The sequence below is a fragment of the Calypte anna genome, chromosome 13, assembly GCF_003957555.1.
Source record: "Calypte anna isolate BGI_N300 chromosome 13, bCalAnn1_v1.p, whole genome shotgun sequence".
Taxonomy (NCBI): domain Eukaryota; kingdom Metazoa; phylum Chordata; class Aves; order Apodiformes; family Trochilidae; genus Calypte; species Calypte anna.
Window position 1 is genome coordinate 11,633,912 of NC_044259.1, and position 18,033 is coordinate 11,651,944.

The window sequence follows — 18,033 nt, forward strand, 5'->3', positions numbered from 1 at the left end:
CAGAAGCCTGAGTGTCTTTGCAGAGGTTTTTTCTTTTTCCCTTTTTCCCATTTATTATTAACCTCAGACAGCTGCAGTCTGCTAGAGTTGCTTACAAGGCTTTCTTATTCGTAGGTTTATTTGAAATAATTAGTTTGTGAGGCCATTTATCAAGGAACTATCAGATATAGTCAGAAATATTAGAAGCCCCTCTGCCTGCAGGGTCAGCCTCTCTGCCCCTTGTGCTGCTGCTGTGCTCCAACCTCCTGGCAAAGGCTGAAGGCAAGCATTTATCTCCCCAGAACAGCACTACACAAGAAGAACCCTCTCCTCCAGTAATCTAACAAGACTTCAACCTATGAGTGTCAGTTATGAAGCTGGTGGAATTTGTTTGGCTGCTTTTAATGTTTGCTCAGCATAAGAAAGCATTAGTGGCTCCTTCTTCAGCAGGGGTGCACTCTGCTGCTGCCCAGGTGCTGCAAGATGCTGATGCCCAAAAAGGAACAGGATTTATGGGTCTCGTTGAAATCACCTTCCAGTCTGCTTTACCCACCCTCGGAGGGGATGTTTTGTCTCCAGCACTGATCCTGATGGCAGCTCAGCCCCTGCAGCAGAGGAGGGACTTGCAACCAACACCTTGAGGGGCAGGAGCATGCAGGGGTGCCTACTGTTAATCATCCCAGGAAAGCAATTTAAGAGGAGAAATGAAATAAAGGGAAAAAAAAAATAAGGCAGCTGGGGTGCTGCAGTGTGGGACAGGAATCTGCTGGTGTCCTCTTCTACTCATCTGTTGGGGGGAAAGAGGAGGGAGTTGGTAAGAAGGCTCCAGGACCTTGCAAAGCCCAGGCTGCTTTAGATGTGTCCATCACAACCTCTGTCCCCCCCACCCCTCAAGTGCTTTTGGGCTGCTCTGGAGCTGAGGGGTGATGGATGTGTGCCTGCCCAGCCCCAAAGGCTTTCCCCACAACCTCGTGACCACACTTGGCCGTCACCTTTCTCTGCAGCCAGCTTGACCATGTCCACCCCAGAGAAGATCATCTCCTCCGGCTCTGCAGTGGTGACAGGAGCAGTGGTGACATCTGCAGAGGGAGGGCAGGAGGTAGGTGCTGGACTCCTGGGCTGCCCCATCACCCTCCCATCCTCAGGGCAGCAGGGGAGACCCTGCACCCACCCCCTGAGCCACAGGTTTGGGGGCAAGGGAGCTTGTGGAAAACCTCAACTGCATGGCCCTGCTATCACTGCAGCTCACCAAGAAGAGCTGGGGGCTTTAGTGTCCCCTCCACCCCTGCTGGCACCAAAAGGCCCCCCTCCTCTCCCTGCCAGCTCTGCTCCCTAAATCACAGGCAAAACAGAGGGCAGGCTGCTTGCACACTGCCTGCTCCTCCATCCATCCCCTCCCTGGTGACCTACCCGGGCATTCCAGCTTCTCCCGTGTGGCAGTGCCCTCAATCCTGGTGCCATTTTTGTAGGAGCACCAGCAGTAGCCGGTGGCAGCGTGGCACTGCCGGGGCAGGTAGTCACCCTTCTCATCACACTGCGGGCGGAACCGGCCCGGATGGACCCCCCCAGCATTGGCCTCCGCCTGGCATTTAGTTTGCACTAGGGCAATAAAAACAAAGGGGGAGACACTGTGAGCCCCCCCCCAGGCAGTTCCACAGCTTCAGTGGGAGCTTTTTATCCAGAAGCAACTAATTAAATACAGAGCCCCACTCTGGTAACCTTTCTAAAGCTCTCGGGCTAGCCAAGGACTGAGGGTTTGGGGTGGTGCTCAGGCTGTTCAGATGTTTGCTCATCCCAAATGCCCAGTGGACAGTGGGTCTGTGATGCCTTAATGGCCACCAGATGGAAGTCCCCCAAGGGATGAAGAGGTTGCTGGGTTCAGTTATCTTTGGGAAGCCTTGTGCTGGCACCTCCTGGGGGTTGGTTGCTCCTGAAGGGCCAGTTCCCACCCTCTCCAATTCAGCAGCCCCCATCCCCAATACCTTTCACTGCTGGGATCTCCTTACGGTCCCCCAGCCTGGGCTTTTTGGCCATCTCAAACAGCAGCCACTTGTGCATCCAGGATTCAAAGGCCTGAAACAAGGGGAACCAGCACGTTGAGAGGCACAGGGTGCACCATAAGGATCAATGCTGCAAGCTCCAGAATGGGCCAAGGAAGATTGTGCAGCTCCACCTCCCTTAGGCTGGGGTCAACCCAAGCCTGACTCAAGCAGGACTTCACTTTTTCCCAGGTGGAGACACCACAGTCCCTCACCAAAGCAGGGTGCCCCTGGAAGTTGATAAGTAGGACTGCAGCAAGCACTGACCTTCCAGTCTGCATCAGTCAGGGTCTTCTTCAGGCTCTTCAGGTTGCCCATCAGGTTGTCCTTCAGCTCTGGGAACATCTTTTTGGGGTCTCCTTGCTGCAGAGTGACCAACATGGTGAGATGGGAAAGAAAAATCAGGTGTGTGTGTGTGTGTGGATGAGGCTCTGGATATCATATGAACACTGCAGGAAGCCAGGAGGTCCCACCAGCTCTGTGTCCCAAGAGGCCCCTGACCCAGCCAAGCGATGGCTTAAAGCTGGAAGCAGAGGGTCCCATCACCTTCTGTAGGGCAGGGGCAGCTTATGGAGCCAGTGGTGGAGAGGGGGACCTTACCAGCAGCAGGTGCTTCACTTGATCCTCAGTTTTGTTGCTAGCAGGCGGGGCCACGTCCTCAAAAAGAAATGGCAAAGGGACAGCATGAGCACAAGGGCCAGAAACAAGCCCTGAGGGCAGCAGGCAGGAGGGCTTGAGCATATCTTACCACATCAGCTGCAGAGGGGGCAAGAGGAAGGACCCTCATGGCCATAGATGTGTCCACCATGGACATCTTCATCTTGTTCACTGGCTTGGCATCTGCGGGGGGAGGAGAGGTCTGAGGGGCACCGGGTTGGGTGGTCCCAGAGGATCCCATCCCCTCTCCCTGGCCACACTCCCAGCCCACTGGTGGCCATGGTGCTACTGACTGGAGGGCAGCTTCATCTGCAGTGCCTCCAGCTGCAGGGTCTGGGTTGTCTTGGTCAGCTTGCTGATCTGCCCGCTCTGCTGGTAGATGAAGTAGACGGTGACAGCCTGGCCAGCAATCAGCAGGGCCACCAGGACGGAAAGCGTGGAGAGGGCAGCTCTACGGCCCACAGCAGACCTGCAGGACACCGAGAGGGACACGTCCTCACCCCTGCCATCGCCACCCCTCAGAACTCCTCTTTTCGGACCATTTCACCTCCCCGTGCCACCCCAAACACCCCCCCCGCCCGGGTGGGGTTGCAGCCAGACGAATGCAAATTCCCCCCCACTGAGGTGCAGAAGCGAAATCTCAGCGTGAAGGTCATTCCTCTGCACGGGGGGAACCGAAACCCACCCCGGGCGTGGGCATGGGAGGGTACCCAAGGAGCACAAGGGCACAGGGGGGCTGTGGGCAGGGTGCTGCCGGGGGATTTTGGAGCACGGCATCGCCTTTTGGGATTGAAGAAGCCATCCGGGGGTGATGAAGCCACTCACAGCCCGGCCCCGAGGAGCAGAGGACATATCCTACTCCCGTAGGGCTGGCCTTCATTTTTTAAATTGTGTGCTGAAAGGGAAGGTGAGAGCACCCCGAGGGTGTCACCATGCTGCCATCGTGCCGGCGTGCCAAGGGAAGGGAGAGCCAAGCACTCCCCGGGGAAGCACCCATGGGTGCTGCCGCAGGCAGAGTCCGGAACGGGACTCGCTGCCTGCATGTCTGCCTGGTGACTGATGATGTCAGAGATCCCAGGCTTCTGATTGGCTGAAAGTTTGGGAGGGGGCACCCAAAGGGAGATGGGAGATAGGGTGTGACTGGGACATGGGGAGCGTTCCCACAAAGCCGGATGGCCTCTGGGTCCACACTGTATCCCCGCCTGCCCCACCGCCATCCTCTGCCCCACAGCCACCTCATCAGCCCTCCCACCCCATAGCTGTGCTGTGCCCCTCATCCACCCCATAGCCACACCTCCAGCCTGCCCACCCCATAACCATGCTGTGCCCATATACGCCCCAGAGATTCAGTGACCCCCCCTGAACCCCATGTCCATCCCCTGTCCCACCCTGCCCCACAGCCACGCTCCACCCCATAGCCACACCACAGCCCCTTTGGCTCAAGAGTGCCCCGTAACCACACTGACACCCCCCCTGGTTCCATCCCATTGCCTCTCTGTGCCCCCTTGGCCCAACTGTACCCCCTTGCACCCCATGTGCTCCCCCTGCTTCTTTGCCCCACTGTCCCCACACCGCTGTGCCCCCCATGCCCCTGGCAGTGTCACCTCTGGGTGGTCACATTGACCACGCCGCTGCCACGGTCGGAGATGAGGTCCCGCTGCTCCTCGGCCATGGCTTCACTGTCAGCACCCCACAGAGCAGTGACCTCCCCGAGTGGCTCCGCTGGAAATGCCCCCCGGGTCCCAACCCTGCCCCATCACCCCTTGGAGGAAGGAGGAGGGGGGCAAAAAAAAAAAGTCCCATTGGCTGCCAGCACCCGCATCACCTGTTGCCAGGCAGACTTCTGCTCGGCAGGTCTCCGGTCCATAAATGATGTTGAACGTGACCGTGAGCTTCCACAGTGGCTTCGTGGGACATCGCTTCCCACCACGCCCAGCCAGGGTAAGTCGTGATGCCCAGTGACACGCGGTTTGGTGGGCCAGGGGGGCTCTGATACCCCTGCCGGTGGGGGGCAGGAGGTGGGATACTGGGTACAGGATGCAAGAAGTGGGATGTGGAACAGGGGAGGCAGCGCGTGGATGCTGCCACACCGAAGGCTGAGCAGGATCCTCCGTGGGGGAATGCCACCAGGGTACATCCGCTCCTCACTCACCTTTGGTGCCAGAGAAAAGCTGTGAGTTGACCCAAAATCCACCTCGAGGGTCAGCAACTCTCACGCTTCAAGGACCATCAAGAACTTTCAAGTCCTCCTCCCTCTTGGGGCACCCCTCTCACCCTTTGTGGGGCTGAAGCCCCAAACCCAAGAGAAGAGAAGCAGCCTCTCAAGGTGGGTGACCTCAAGGCATCAGTGGGAGTGAGGAGTAGCTTGGGTCCCACCCCACAGCCCCCCCCAACACTACATGGGGTGAGAGCAGCCTCCACACCACTAATGTTGATTTTAGATTATTTTATACAGGGACCCAGGGGCAACATATCCCCAATTCCAGCACTACACCCTGGGGCTTGGCCTTGCTGGGCACTTCAGGTCCAGCACTGAGCCAGATCCAGCATCAGGACCCAGCACAACCATGGACAAGGTTCAGCCAAGAGTGAAACTGAGTGTGAAATCAAAAGCAATCCAGCTGGCATCACCAGTTTCCAGGAAAACCTCCCCATGGATGGTACCAGGGAAAGAAATCAGTGAGGCTGGAGAGAGCACAGGTGGGATCCTTCAGGGACTCCTTCGCTTCCCCTGGTCAGTCCCTGGCAGCACACCAGGGTAAGAGAGAATCTAGAAATGATCTAAAAGCATTTCCAAGGTGTGGGGCAGGGTCATCCAGCAGCTTCTGCAGAAGCAAGCACTGGTGGGATGTTGCTCCAGCTTCCAGGGTGGACAATCACAGCCCACGTGCAAGGGAAAGTCACCACCATCCTCAGATCTTCCCCCACCTGCGTTCCTTTCTGGATGCTATTTTGAAGACAAATAACTTTGCTGCTGCTTTTTAGGTGATGCTGCATTTAGAAACCATCCTAAGTATTTAAAAAGCAAACACAGGGGGGGAAAGTTAAAAAGGGGGGGAAAGAAAAAAAAGACAAAAAAGGAAAAAGCACCCTTCTACAAATTTTTCAGCTCTCCCCTGGCTCTCAGCCCCTCAGTGGAGGGGGACGTGGATTTTTCTTACAGCTCCATCTCTCCCTCAACCTCTGCTGGGGCTGCACAAGGCTTGCACGCTCTGGCCCATTCTGTGGCCAGCCTGAGCCCCAAGGGGAACCAAGGAGAGTCTGAACAGGAACTCAGGGGAAAAAAAAAAACAACAACCACCACCAATTCTGTGGAGCTGGGCCCAATTCTGCAAACCACAAATGCAAAGGGGCTGAATACCAGATGGTTGAGCCCAGCACTGTCAGGACCCAATCAGCCTTTGCTCTGCACAGACATTTCTGTGAGCTACTCCAGTATTTCTTTTTCCCTCCCACTAAACCTTTCTGCCCAGGGCTGGGCCATCTAAAGTGTTTGAAGTCTGTAAACCAAATTTCCCAGCAATACACAGATGTTCTTCCAGAGCAGCTCCCAGCCTGCCTTGTCCCCCCTTCTCTTGTCCTTAGCCTGAGGCTGGAACCCATCCCCAGCTCATCACTCCCAGGCTTGTGCTGCCCATGAAGAATCTGACAACAGGAGGGAGGGGAACCAGATGCCTTTTTGGGGGAAAAAAGAACCAAGCATTCTCGGGACTCAGCTCAGACCTGCCAGTTCCTGAGGGCCTCGACCCAAGCAGGCAGAGGAATTAATGTAGGCAGGGAGATGGAAATCACCCCATGGGTATTCACGTGGAGCTCCAAGCTCAGCCTCCACCTCGCAGCCCTCAGTCCCCAGAGCCTGAACAGCCCCAGGCTGGGACAACAAACCCACACTTGATGACATCTCAGCAGCACAGGTAAACCCGAGGGGAATGTCTGGGTCTCAGGGCTCAGGAGCCAACACAGCCCCCCCCGGGGATGGGCTGCACCCCCAAAGCAGCCCCATGGCCTCAGCAGGATGGGCAGACACCCATGTCCCCCACCCCTGGAGCCCCTGAGACATCACTCAGCTGCAGGGGTCTGCAGGTGATTTGTTTCCTCACCAGATCACACAAGACCAGGTTGGGCAGGGACAGGCAAGAGCCCTGAAACCCCCCACACAACTCCACCAGGAGAGCCCTTCCCTCCAGACAGCCCTGGGATCCACCCCCCTCTCTGGTTTCTCTTCCTCCATCATTTCTCCCCTGGGGAGTTTTGCTCCGACACAGAAATTCACTTCAAAGACGTCAGAGGGGCTAAGAAATACCAACAATTTTTGCCATTAACTGGTGCAGCAAGCCCAGAGAACACCTTGCCCACAGCACAGAGAGGGCAAGCAGTGACACAGCCTGGGCTCAGCAGCTCGGCAGCCCTGTGCATGCAATGTTTCACTGTATATAAAAATATTTTTTAAAATCTATTGACTAAAGTTGTAACACACCAGATCTTTGCCTCTCTCTCTCCTGCCTGGCTCCCCCCTTACTTCAGCTCCACCTTGGCTGAGCTGCTGCTGGTTTCATGTTTTCCTCACCTTCCTCACACAGAGTTCAAATGCTTCAAGTGCAGGAAAAGAGCGATTTGAACTGTAAATAGTGCACTTTTATGTCAATAAAATTATGAAGTTTATTCCTAGGATTTTCCATGGCCACATATTGCAAATAACACTATGGCTGCGTCAAGGGATGTGCTGGCTTAGGAAAAGCTGTCAGGGAAGAGATTTTTTTTTTATTTTTCCACAGAAAGAGGAAGTCATGTATTAAGCCAGTTTGCAGAAAACCCAGCAGCATTCAGCTTCCTTGCAAGCCCAGCTTTTTTTTCCACAGCAAGGACACCTCCAGAAGATGGTGACTCACTTTGAAACCACTAGCATCCAAGTAGTTTTCACTACAAAGACTCTCCATAGCTTCAGATGAGACACAGCCTGGTTTCCTCCACTTCAAGTTGTACCCTTCTACCACACAGGAGCCAGCTCCCAAAAATGTAAGACCAAGAACAAAAGTGTGTGAGGGCACAGATGGTCAGGAGGCAAGCAAGTAAAGGAATGCCTGATGAAGCATTTACAGATGCAGTGCTGTAGGAAAGATCCCACCCAATAGCTGGTCCTGAAGCCTCAGGATCTGGAGGCAGAACTTGTCCAAGAGGCCAGGAAACGAGATCACCACCTTCGAGTTTCATTTTATAGCTCATACATCATCACTATTCATGTTTGCCATATAACAGTGCTAAGATGAATCCCAAGGTTCTGCAACTAATTTTGAAGCGCATGAGGAAGTGAGGAGTTAATTTTTAAAAAATGTTATCTGCAAATATTAATAACATAAACAGAGGAGATGAGGGAGCTTTTAGAAGCTTTTCCTGTGTATACTCAAAACCACCTCGGCTGCAGCAACACTATCAACAACCTGAACCAGAAGCCCAGCAGAGGATAAGCCACCCGTGGATGCATTTAAGATGAAGCTGCTAAACCTCTGAGCACCTTGTGTTAAGCAACCAACAGCTGAGAAGAGGTTTACAAGAGAGCTTTAATAACAAAAGGTGCAGCGTTGTTTACAGACGACGCCCACGGCGACCTCCCTTCCTGCGAGTGCTGTCAGAGGGGATGGGGGTGACATCCTCTGCGGGGAGAAAAAAACCCAAAACACACTGTTACCTTCCAGAGTACCCCAAGAAACAAACTGGGCACAGCAACCCAACCCCAGCAGCCACCCCAACACCCACAGTTGCACCTCAGGAGGAGTCACAGAGCCAGGATGAGTTGAAGTCAAGATACTTGTGAGCTCACCAAGGACTTTTAATGTTAAGGGAACAAAAATCCCCAACTCCCATCCCACTTAAACCCAGGAGCCACATTATTTCTGAAGGAACAGAGGGCACTCAATGTTACTTTCAGAGCAGCCAACACCACCTCTTCTTGTGACTCCCCTGCAAAGTTTGGGACTCTCCCTCAAACAGTTGAAGAAGCTCTGTTACTCCTGAGTCAGCCTGACACAGAGACAAACACAGTATTTCTGGGTGATGGAACAGCTCTGCCACAAACCCCATTACATCAGAGCATCAGCATCAAGCTGCACAGCTGGGTTTCTCACGCCACCTCCTGGTCAATCTCCCCTTTAAGAATCCACTTCAATCAAATCACACCTACGATGGCATCTGACAGAGGCCAAGCACATCATGGAATCAAACGCCATGCCAACAATATATGCCTAAAATGCTCCTTTCATGAAATGATCCTTCAAAACTGGTTGTTTGGAGTTGTTTTTTTCCTAATTAGCCAGGCTCTGCTCCATCACTTTCCCATCACTCACCAATGCGCCCAATCTTCATTCCAGACCGGGCCAGAGCTCTCAGGGCTGACTGAGCACCAGGTCCAGGAGTCTTGGTCCTGGAGGAGAGAACCAGAACCCACAATCCCTTAAATGATTCAGAAACTGACCACGTTAAAATCACAACCTCCCCACCTCAAGATGTGCAAGTACCAGAGCTTGCACTCCTCCTGTCCCCTGACCCAAATAATTCACAATCAGTCAAATACACAAATTGCTGTCTCTCCAAGGTAACAAACATACCTCAAGTGGACAGCATTCCCTCATCTACTATGGGATAAGTAAGAGTGCAGCCCAACTGCAGTCAACAGAAGGTTCCAGATGCCCAGAAAGTCAAGACCACATCCACCAGTTACCATACAAGGTGACAAGACACACTTTGGGTCACGTTTAGAGCCAAATTCCTGGGGTGCATTTACTCTCCCAACTGAGGAAGTGCAAAGAAGGGACACGGTGCAGTTTGGGATGGTCTCAAGACTGAACACAGCCCCTGGGAATGCTGTGCCCAGGCTCCCCAACATACCGATTGCCCCCAGTAGCACGCAGCTTGATGTGCAGGGCAGTGATCCCCAGCTCCTTGCACCTCTGGGCAACATCCTGGGCTGCCAGCATGGCTGCGTAGGGAGAGGACTCATCTCGGTCTGCCTTCACCTTCATGCCACCAGTCACACGGCAGATGGTTTCCCTAGGGATGGGAAAGAAGGCAGTCAGAAAATAGCCTTTCCTCTTTCCTCCCCACAAAGCAACTTCTGGGTACAGAGAGAACAAGGGAATTTGAGTGTTACAGGATGAATAAGCTGATGTCCCGTAACTTGAGCACAATATTTATCACAGAGGAGCACATCAACCACATGGTCCATGCTCTGAGTACTGCAGGGAGGTGACTGGTGTTCAGTACTCACTTGCCAGAGAGATCAGTAACGTGGACAAAAGTGTCATTGAAGGAAGCAAAGATGTGACAGACACCAAAAACGTTCTCTCCTTCAGCAACCTGAGGTCCCAAGCTGATGACCTGTTCTTCCTTCTTCTCCTTGCCCTTACGAGGTGCCATTTCTGAACACACACAGAAAAAAAAACAACAAAAAAAACCCACAGAAGTATGAGCGATAGTGGTTTCTTAGGATTCCCTTACAGGATTTTACAAGCTTCCCTGCTACTGCAACTTTTTACCAAGCCAGATAAATGAGTAAAACACATCTACAAATTAATTTTGAAGTATAACTGGACTGCCTCTAAAGCCCAAAATTCCCAGCTTTGCTGTATGTTCACCACCCATAATTGTTTAGTGGGGTCTCCAGCTGCACTCTGCAGCAGGATGTACCTGAGCTGTGCTTAATGGCAGCTGATGTCCCCCCAGCACCTCCACAGCAGAGCACAAGATGCCCTTTTCTTGCTAACCAGCAACGCCAAGAGCTTCCCCTTGCTCGTTTTTATGACTTTACAGAAACAAAATACCTAACCGGTTATTAATGACCTGACTGCCGCCTCCAAGCTCTGACTCTGCAGACATTTCTAGTACCAGCTTGGGTTGTCCCATGTTGCTGGTCTCCTAACCACAACCTCGGGACGAGCCTTAGACCAGGGAGCTCTTTTACACCCAGCTACCGGGGGTGGCAGACGCTGACCTTGGACCCCGTGCATCTGATCACGGAACACGGTTCCCTATTGCCCTCCCCCGCCAACCGGCGCCTCGCACAAATAAAAAAAGTCTTAAGGAGTTCATTAACTTCAGCAACAAACCCACTGCTCTCCACTACTCGCCTTAACTCGCACCGGCTGCAGCCCCAGCCGCTCGGGAGGAGGCTGGCACCGCGGGGACCGAGCACACCCAGCCCCGCAGCCCGGCCTCCCCGCTCCTCCATCCCACCAGGCCCCGCCGCCTCCTCTGGGCCCCTGATTACGCCAACCCCCGGCTCTCCCGCGGCCCAGCGCCCCACTCCGCCAGCCGCGCCTCCGCCGCGCCGGGTGCTGACCCCCGCGGGGCCCTGTGCCCGAGGAGGCGGACGGGGAGGCGCGGGCGGGCGGATGGAGGCGGATGGCAGCGGATGAACCGCAGCCCCGCACTCACCTCCGAGTCTGCTCCGGCGGCCGCCGATGGAAAGGAAGCGACAGGGCCAGGGGGCGGAGGTCAATGCCGCTCACCCGGAAGGGATCGCGGGAGGCGGCTGAGGAACACGGCAGAGCGGCGTTTATGCCATCAGGGGCGAAAGACTCTTCCCCGATCCCGATCCTGATCCTGATCCCGATCCCGATCCCGCCGCGCTGGCTGCCGCCGTGAAACCGTGACGGGCACTGCCGAGGGCAAACCAGGCCGACCTCCCCAAGATGGCGCCGCTGCCTCCTCCTCTCCCTTCCCAAGATGGCGCCGCCCTCCTCCCCGCCCTCCCTCCCAAAGACGGTGGCGGGTGCGGGCCGAGGGCTGCTCCTCAAGGGCTGTGCCAGGAGAGCTTTGGAAACGCGGGCCTGAATCGGTTTAGAAAACAACTGGAGGAAAACTGGAACAGGGCAAGGGGACTTGAGGGTCCAGACTCATCGTGCCCTGAGCTCAGGCGGGAGCCTTGGCTGCCAGGAGGTGTTGGGGAATTGGCCCATACGGGGATGTTCACAGACGTTTAACAGAGTATTTGTTCTTGAGGAGCTAAGCCGGAGTGATTTTAATAGAGGTAATTCTCTGCTAGAAGGTTTGGCAGCTGATGGAACAGCCCAAGGAAGATGCAGTTGGACTCAGGGCCCAATTCAAGGCCAGGTCAGACGGGGCTTGGAACAACTTGTTCTACTGGAATTTGTCTCTGGTGATGGGACTCGATGATCTTTAAAGGTCCCTTCCAACCCAAACCATTCTGTGATTCTACGTGAGCAATTCAGGCTTTGCAGCTGTGAGCAGTGGTGCATGGACAACCTTTACCACTTAGCAGGGGAGATCTGTTCTGCATTCAGAGCTGGTCCAACCAGAGGAGAATGAGACAGGCAGATGTGCAAGGGAGGCTCTTTATAACAGACCCCCTTCTTGCACTCATCAGCTCCACATCTCTGCGTGTTTCATGTTTTCAAGGAGTGTCCCTATGCCCAGCAAGCCTGATGTCTTTGGCTATGTTTTCTTCTCTCTGGATGAAGATCCCAGGTGCCTCCAGGATGCAAACATCTCTGCTGCCACCAGAGAGAAGAGGTTTGGTCCAAAAGTGCTCACAGGTGCCACTCTAACACCTGCCTTGGCCCCTCAGGCCACCTTCACCCACTTCTCTCTTTGTTAGCAGTTTGCTGCTGCATCAGGGATCTTCCTGTTTAAATATTGAAAGAGGAGCTTTTAAAATATACATTGGCAAGACTGCTGTAATTCCAGCCAAGGGCTCTGGTGACACAAGCAGTGGGTGACCTGTCTGGGAAGGAGCCATGGGGACATTGAAGGTTGCTTCATGCTCAGGCTCTGTGGGGCTTGCACCAACCTACAGATGTTCCCCTATAACAGATGCAAGCCAGAGGTGAGGAAATGAGCAAAACCCCACTCATGGGGAAACAGGCTGAAATAACCAGATGAGCTTAAAAAAACACAATCAAACCCAGGGGTTTAAAATCCAGAGCTGCCCTCAGTCCCAGTCCCTCCAGGCTGTGTGAGGGATGGGGCTTTCTTGATTCCCAGGATATATTTTTCCTCATTCCTTGCCTTGCATCAGTCCTGTCTGCAACAGAAGTGCCTGAAAAATGTTCCTGGGCCTGGATTGCCAGCCCTGACCAGGCTGTCCCAGCTGCTAAGGGCAGTGCTGAGGACCTTCTAAGGCTGGGGTGAGTGAGAAAGGAGGCACCCATGCAAGGACTGTATCTTCTGGCCTGGCCAGGAAGGGTGCTTCAGCCCTGGTGAGTCAATGCCAAAGATGGTGTTTTCGTGCTTTGAGAAATCTACCAGATTTAGGTCCCTAACAGGTAATTAACATTCCAGCTGCTCTTTGGTAATAGCCTCTCCAGCCCATGGGAAACCCACAGACAGTGACACTGCAGGCAGATTTCATAACTCAGCCTGTGACTAAGCAAAAAGGGAACCTGATAGCCAAGGCAAATGGAATCACTGCTCTCGACCTTGTCTCCTGCCTGTGGCCCTGGTGTCACCCAATCCTGGCTGAGAAGGGTCTGTGGGAGGTGACCAGAGCCCTTGGCTCCTGGCTTCCTGAAAGCAGGAATTTTTGGTGCTTGAATGTCACTGTTTCCATGGCTGCATGTCATTCTCACAAGTCACTGGTCTGGTGGCCTTACTGGTGGCCTTGAAACAGAGGCTGGAGCTGGAAGAAGCTAAAACTAAAGCTCCCCAGAAGCTGAACCCTTGCCTTCTGCCTGGTCCAGAGCAGGGTCTGCAGTCAGAGTTCTTGCAGAGTTGGTGGGCAACAGCTCCAGGCCCCTCAGAATGGCATCCTTATTCTAATAACCCCAGCAAAGAAAAACTCAGGACCCTGAATAAAACCATTCACAGGTAAAAAGAAAAAAAAAAAAAAGCTTTTCCATTTGTTTTTAAGGCAGTTTTCAGTTTCGGAAAGACATTTTATGCATGCACACATGTAAAATGATGTGTTGGAAACAAGCATAAGAAGATTAAAAAAAGAAATCTCCAAGGCTGAAGTTAAAGCACTTAAGGAATTGGCAGAGACTTCAAGAGCGGGTTTCTGGTCCTAATGAAGTTGGTGGAAGTGTTGCCACGGACTTCAAGGGGACCATAATTTGGCTGTAACTCAGTAGGGAGCTGACAGTGTTGATTAATAAATTGGAGACAATGTGGAGAAAAGCCACGGAACTTCTTTCTGTCAGATGTGCTGAAGAGGAGCCTGTAAGCTAAAGTGTGCAGGAAAGGAACTGGTTTCCTTTGTGTTTGCAAACAGAAGATGGGAAGGGGGGGGAAGCTACTTGATACTCATGTAAAAGGGGAGAGCTGGTATTAATAAATACCAGTGCTTTTCTAAGCAGCTTTCTGTTTCCACCAAGCAGGTCATTCTTTAAAAAAAAAAAAAAAAAAAAAAATGTTTTAGCAAATGCCAGACCAAGCATTCAACAAATTCCTTTTTCTCAGAAGTAGTTATTCAGTGGAAAACTTTACCGCTGGAGATTGTGGATTCTGCAGATTGTCCTCAGACTTTGGTGCATGCCTTTGATTACTCATCACTGGCTTTTTGCTTGATGATTTGTGCATGAATCTCCTCTGCTAAAACTCTGAGGGAGGTTAGCATAGCCTCAGAAAGCTGTTCCCAGTGCAGATATGTTTTCAGGCTGAGTTTGCAAATAATTTAAGGCTGAAAAAAGAATCCCTTTAATACCCCTTACAGCAGTTTGTAGTTGAAAAACTCCCTGTTTGTCCCGTTTTCTGAGCTTTCAAGTAACTTTGGCATAGGCAAGATATTCAGAGATCTTCAGAGGAAAGGCTTGTGAGGGAAGTGAAATGTTTAAGGATGTCTTTGACTTCAATGAATGCTTTGGAGTGCGTTAGAAAATTCACAGCCATAATTGTCTGCCATTCTTTGTGTCTCCTTCCCTACAATTTCCTTTCTTCTTTCTTTTTTTTTTGTTGTGTTTTTTTTTTTTTTTTTTTTTTTTTTTTTTTTTTTTTTTTTTTGTTGGTTTTTTTTTGGGGGGGGGGGTTTGTTTGTTTGTTTGTTTATCTGCTGGTTTAATTTGATTGAAATTGCTTCCTTTCCTCCTGTTAAGTCAGAAGCTGTCCCAGAGCATGCTGCCAAAGCCAAGCCCAACAGACCTTCTGCCACATGCATACCCGTGGGCTGGACACGAAACTTGTCCCCATGGGATGGACACCAGTGGGGTTTACTTCGTGCACGGCATCCCTTCCCATGCAGGTGATGCACCAAGGCAGCTCTTGCTGGTGTTGAACACGGGTTCCCTTCCCCTGGACTGGAGCATGTCCCTGCCTGCCTGCAGAGCCTCTCGGGGAGGGCAGGGGCAGAAGCAAAGAGGCTGAGCTACATCAGGCTCTTTTTTTTTCCCCGCTGTCTGAGGAATGAAGGGAATTTTGTGTGTGTGCTAACAGGTCCGGGGGGCAGCCAGCCGGTGACTTGGATGCATACCTTGAGTTTGGACTCTGGGTGGAAAAGATGAAATAGTGTGATGTGGCCCAAAATCATGTCGGGGTTCTGCAGCTGGGGAGGAGGAAGGGGACAACCTTAAGTAGCTTCAAAAATTGGACATGAAGGTGCACGCACGCTGGGAGAAAGATAAAAGGGCTGTGTGTAGCAGACATCATCCTGGCACCCTAGCTGCACCAAAGGTGCTGCCTGGCCTTCCAGTTGAGGGCAGCCTGTTGTTCTTGCCCTGGGGAACAGCCATGAGAGCAGGGACCCCGTGGGAGCAGAGACCCATTTGGGACCATGGCCGCGCAGATCATCTCATTTTTCCATTGGGACCATCTCATTCTTCCCAGCCCTCCATGGGGAGATACCGCATGGCTCTCGGGCACTTCTGTGCCCAGGCTCCACCAGGACCGGTGCTGGCTCCCACGGCAAGGCTGAGCCTCGGGATCTGTGCGGGGCAGGGGCGGTGGAAGCGCAGCCACGGGGTCCAACCCCACGGGGATGCCGCCGCTCTCCGAGCCTCCCCAGCCCCGCTGCCCATGCACCTGCAGCCGGGGCGGCCAGCGCCGTGCCCCCCAACCCCGCTTCTCGGGGTGCTCCGCCCCACCAAGCAGCCCAGCGCGGCACCGGGGCCTGCCGGGGGGCGGCGGGGCCGGGCCGGGCGGGTGGGCGGTGCCTGGCGGGGACGGCGGGCGGGACGCGCCGAGCGGGGACGGCCCCGGCGGAGCCCAGCGGAGCCGAGCGGAGCGGAGCGGGCGGCGGTGGCGGCCTGGCCGAGCGGAGCGGACCGGGCCGGGCAGGCAGGTACGAGCCGAGCGGGACGGGAAGGCGGCGGCGCAGACAAAGGGCGGCCCCGCGGGTGGCAGCGCGGGCCGGGACCCGCCGGGCCCTGCACCGCCGGGATGGGGCGGGGGAAGCCGGGCCCGCCGCCCTTCTCCCCGGCCGGACACGGCGGGTTCCCCGCGCCCACCCTGCCTCCGGGTGCTGAGCCCCCCGACCCCCCAGCAGCTCCGCGGGCTCCATCGGGCCTCACTTACCCCCGGGTCTCCGCAGCCGTCCCTCCTCCGAGCGCTGCACGGGGTCTCGGGAGGAGATGGGCGCTCCCTGCGGGATGCCCGGGGGTCCCCGCCGCTGCCCGGGCATCCCGCCCCGCGTGGGCAGGGCGGGCAGGGATGCCGGCTGGAACCGGGGCCAGGCTGCAGCACGGGGCCGAGGGCGTGGGGTGCGAGGCCTAAGGCGTCCCCGCTCTGGAGCAGTGTGAGTGTCTGTAACTAGAAAATAATAAAGATTGGGAGGAGATCAGAGTATGGCCAAGAGCAGGTTTGGTGGTGCAGAGTGAGGCCAGCCTGGCTGGAGCCCCTGTAAAGCTCCTTCTCACCCCTCTGGAAGAGGTCCTGACGTTTACCCAGCCACCGGTGGACTCCTGGGCCTCTCATCCATAGCTGTGTTCATGATTTACTCTAAATCTTGCGGGGTTTTTGCCTCCACTGCTGCACAGGCTGGCCGTCCCCTGCTGATGGGGCAGCCTGTGATGCCCAGCAGTGCTTGGTCACCTTTCTGCATCTCCTGGAACACTGCTTCCCATCGAGGCTGGTGCTGGCTCCCAACACCACAGTCACATCCCAACACCAAGGCTCTTCTTGCCCACGGTCCCAGCTGGCTGCACGCTGAGGGGCTGATCTTCTTCCCAAGGTTGGGAAGCTGGTGCCTCTCAATGTCCCTTTGTCATCAGCAGCCTTGAGACAGCAGCTCTTCCTGCAGCAAAGCAGCATCTTTGTTACTTTAATCTTGAGAATGTTTTTTACCAGGGATGGCTGGTGCACTAACGCTGTGCCCACTCCTCTCAGCTGCACATGGGGACTGTGGCCAAGGAAGTCTTCCGTTTCCAAATTAAACATCCAGGACAAATTCAATAGGAAATAAGTTCCTCGGTTCTGAGTGAACTTGCTGTGGGTGGAGAAGAAGGAAATTAAACAATAGGGAAAACGTGCAGGGCTTTATACGGCAGGAAAAAAAATCAGCCTTGCTGGCTTCTGGTGGGATGGCCAAGCATCTTCCCTTTGCCTGTGTCAGACCTTTTTGGCAAAGATGGTGAAGGTGATGGTGATGCTTGTGTTTCCTGACACTCCTTCATGGCTGGGGCATCCATGCCTGGGGGCAGAGAAGCCAGGACCTCCCAAACTACTGTCCTGACATCCTAAGCCACCCCACAGGGTCACCTTGCTTGGTGCTGGTGTGTGCCACCCCACCAGCTGCAGCCTCCAAATTCCTCACTTCCCGCCCGGAGCTGCCAGCATGGGACACGGATGCTGATGGGAAAGCTCCTGCACGCAAAGCCTTTCCCACTTCCTGCACCTCTGGGAAGCTGATGGGTCTGGTCTGGTTGTGTTTGGGTGAGAATGGAAAATCTGTCCCAGCCAAATGGACTTTTTATTACAGGTTGTTTTGGGTTTTTCCCCCCTCTGTGCTTTCTGTGCAGCACTGACAGTACTCAAGAACAGGACATATTTAATGCACTGTTGGTGGTAATTTAAACAGAAGAAAAAGATGCCTCACAAGTCAAAGTAGACTGGAAGGAAGAGGGAATGATTAATATTTTTTTCAGTAACATGTCATGGTGAAGTATGGCACAGCTGAGTGTGTCCCTGCTGCACAGTGTCACTGTCACCGCCTGCTCCTCTGCCTGCAGCTTCTTTTATACTCAGTTTGATTCTGGGGGCATCCCTGCTGTGGTCCCACAGAGTATCCCATCTCAGGGGCTCCTGCCTGGGCACTAGAGGCAGAGCTGCTCTCTTGACTGTTCCTGCTTTGTGGCAGGGTCATGGAGGGCTTTGCTTAAAAGGTTGTTTTTTTAATTTTACCTTTTAGATGTACCTTATTGGTTTGGTTTGTTTCTTTCATTTTTGGCTGGTAATGTAGAATGTGCTGGGATGAGGTTAG

The 18,033-nt window shown here is 54.0% G+C and overlaps 2 protein-coding genes across 3 annotated transcripts; both read right to left on the reverse strand.

The window, feature by feature from the left end:
* Nucleotides 1–100: 100 nt before the first annotated feature.
* CD74 (CD74 molecule) lies at nt 101–4,427 on the reverse strand. 2 transcript variants are annotated; one of them, XM_008502189.2, is made up of 9 exons: nt 4,280–4,427; nt 2,969–3,144; nt 2,767–2,858; nt 2,619–2,675; nt 2,286–2,381; nt 1,962–2,052; nt 1,390–1,578; nt 972–1,058; nt 101–766 (listed from the first exon to the last, which is right to left on the reverse strand). In XM_008502189.2, exons 1-9 carry the CDS (start codon nt 4,345–4,347, stop codon nt 759–761), a joined length of 864 nt encoding a protein of 287 aa, XP_008500411.2. In that variant the 5' UTR covers nt 4,348–4,427; the 3' UTR covers nt 101–758. The 2 variants fall into 2 exon arrangements, with proteins under 2 accessions (XP_008500411.2, XP_030314657.1); XM_030458797.1 differs by lacking the exon at nt 1,390–1,578 and having other exon boundaries at nt 4,280–4,424.
* Nucleotides 4,428–8,214: 3,787 nt separating this feature from the next.
* On the reverse strand, nt 8,215–11,215 carry RPS14 (ribosomal protein S14). The gene is made up of 5 exons (XM_030459303.1): nt 11,103–11,215; nt 9,937–10,087; nt 9,558–9,719; nt 9,017–9,093; nt 8,215–8,326 (listed from the first exon to the last, which is right to left on the reverse strand). The coding sequence occupies exons 2-5, from the start codon at nt 10,083–10,085 to the stop codon at nt 8,259–8,261; spliced, it is 456 nt and encodes a 151-aa protein (XP_030315163.1). The 5' UTR covers nt 10,086–10,087; nt 11,103–11,215; the 3' UTR covers nt 8,215–8,258.
* Between the last annotated feature and the right edge of the window lie 6,818 nt (nt 11,216–18,033).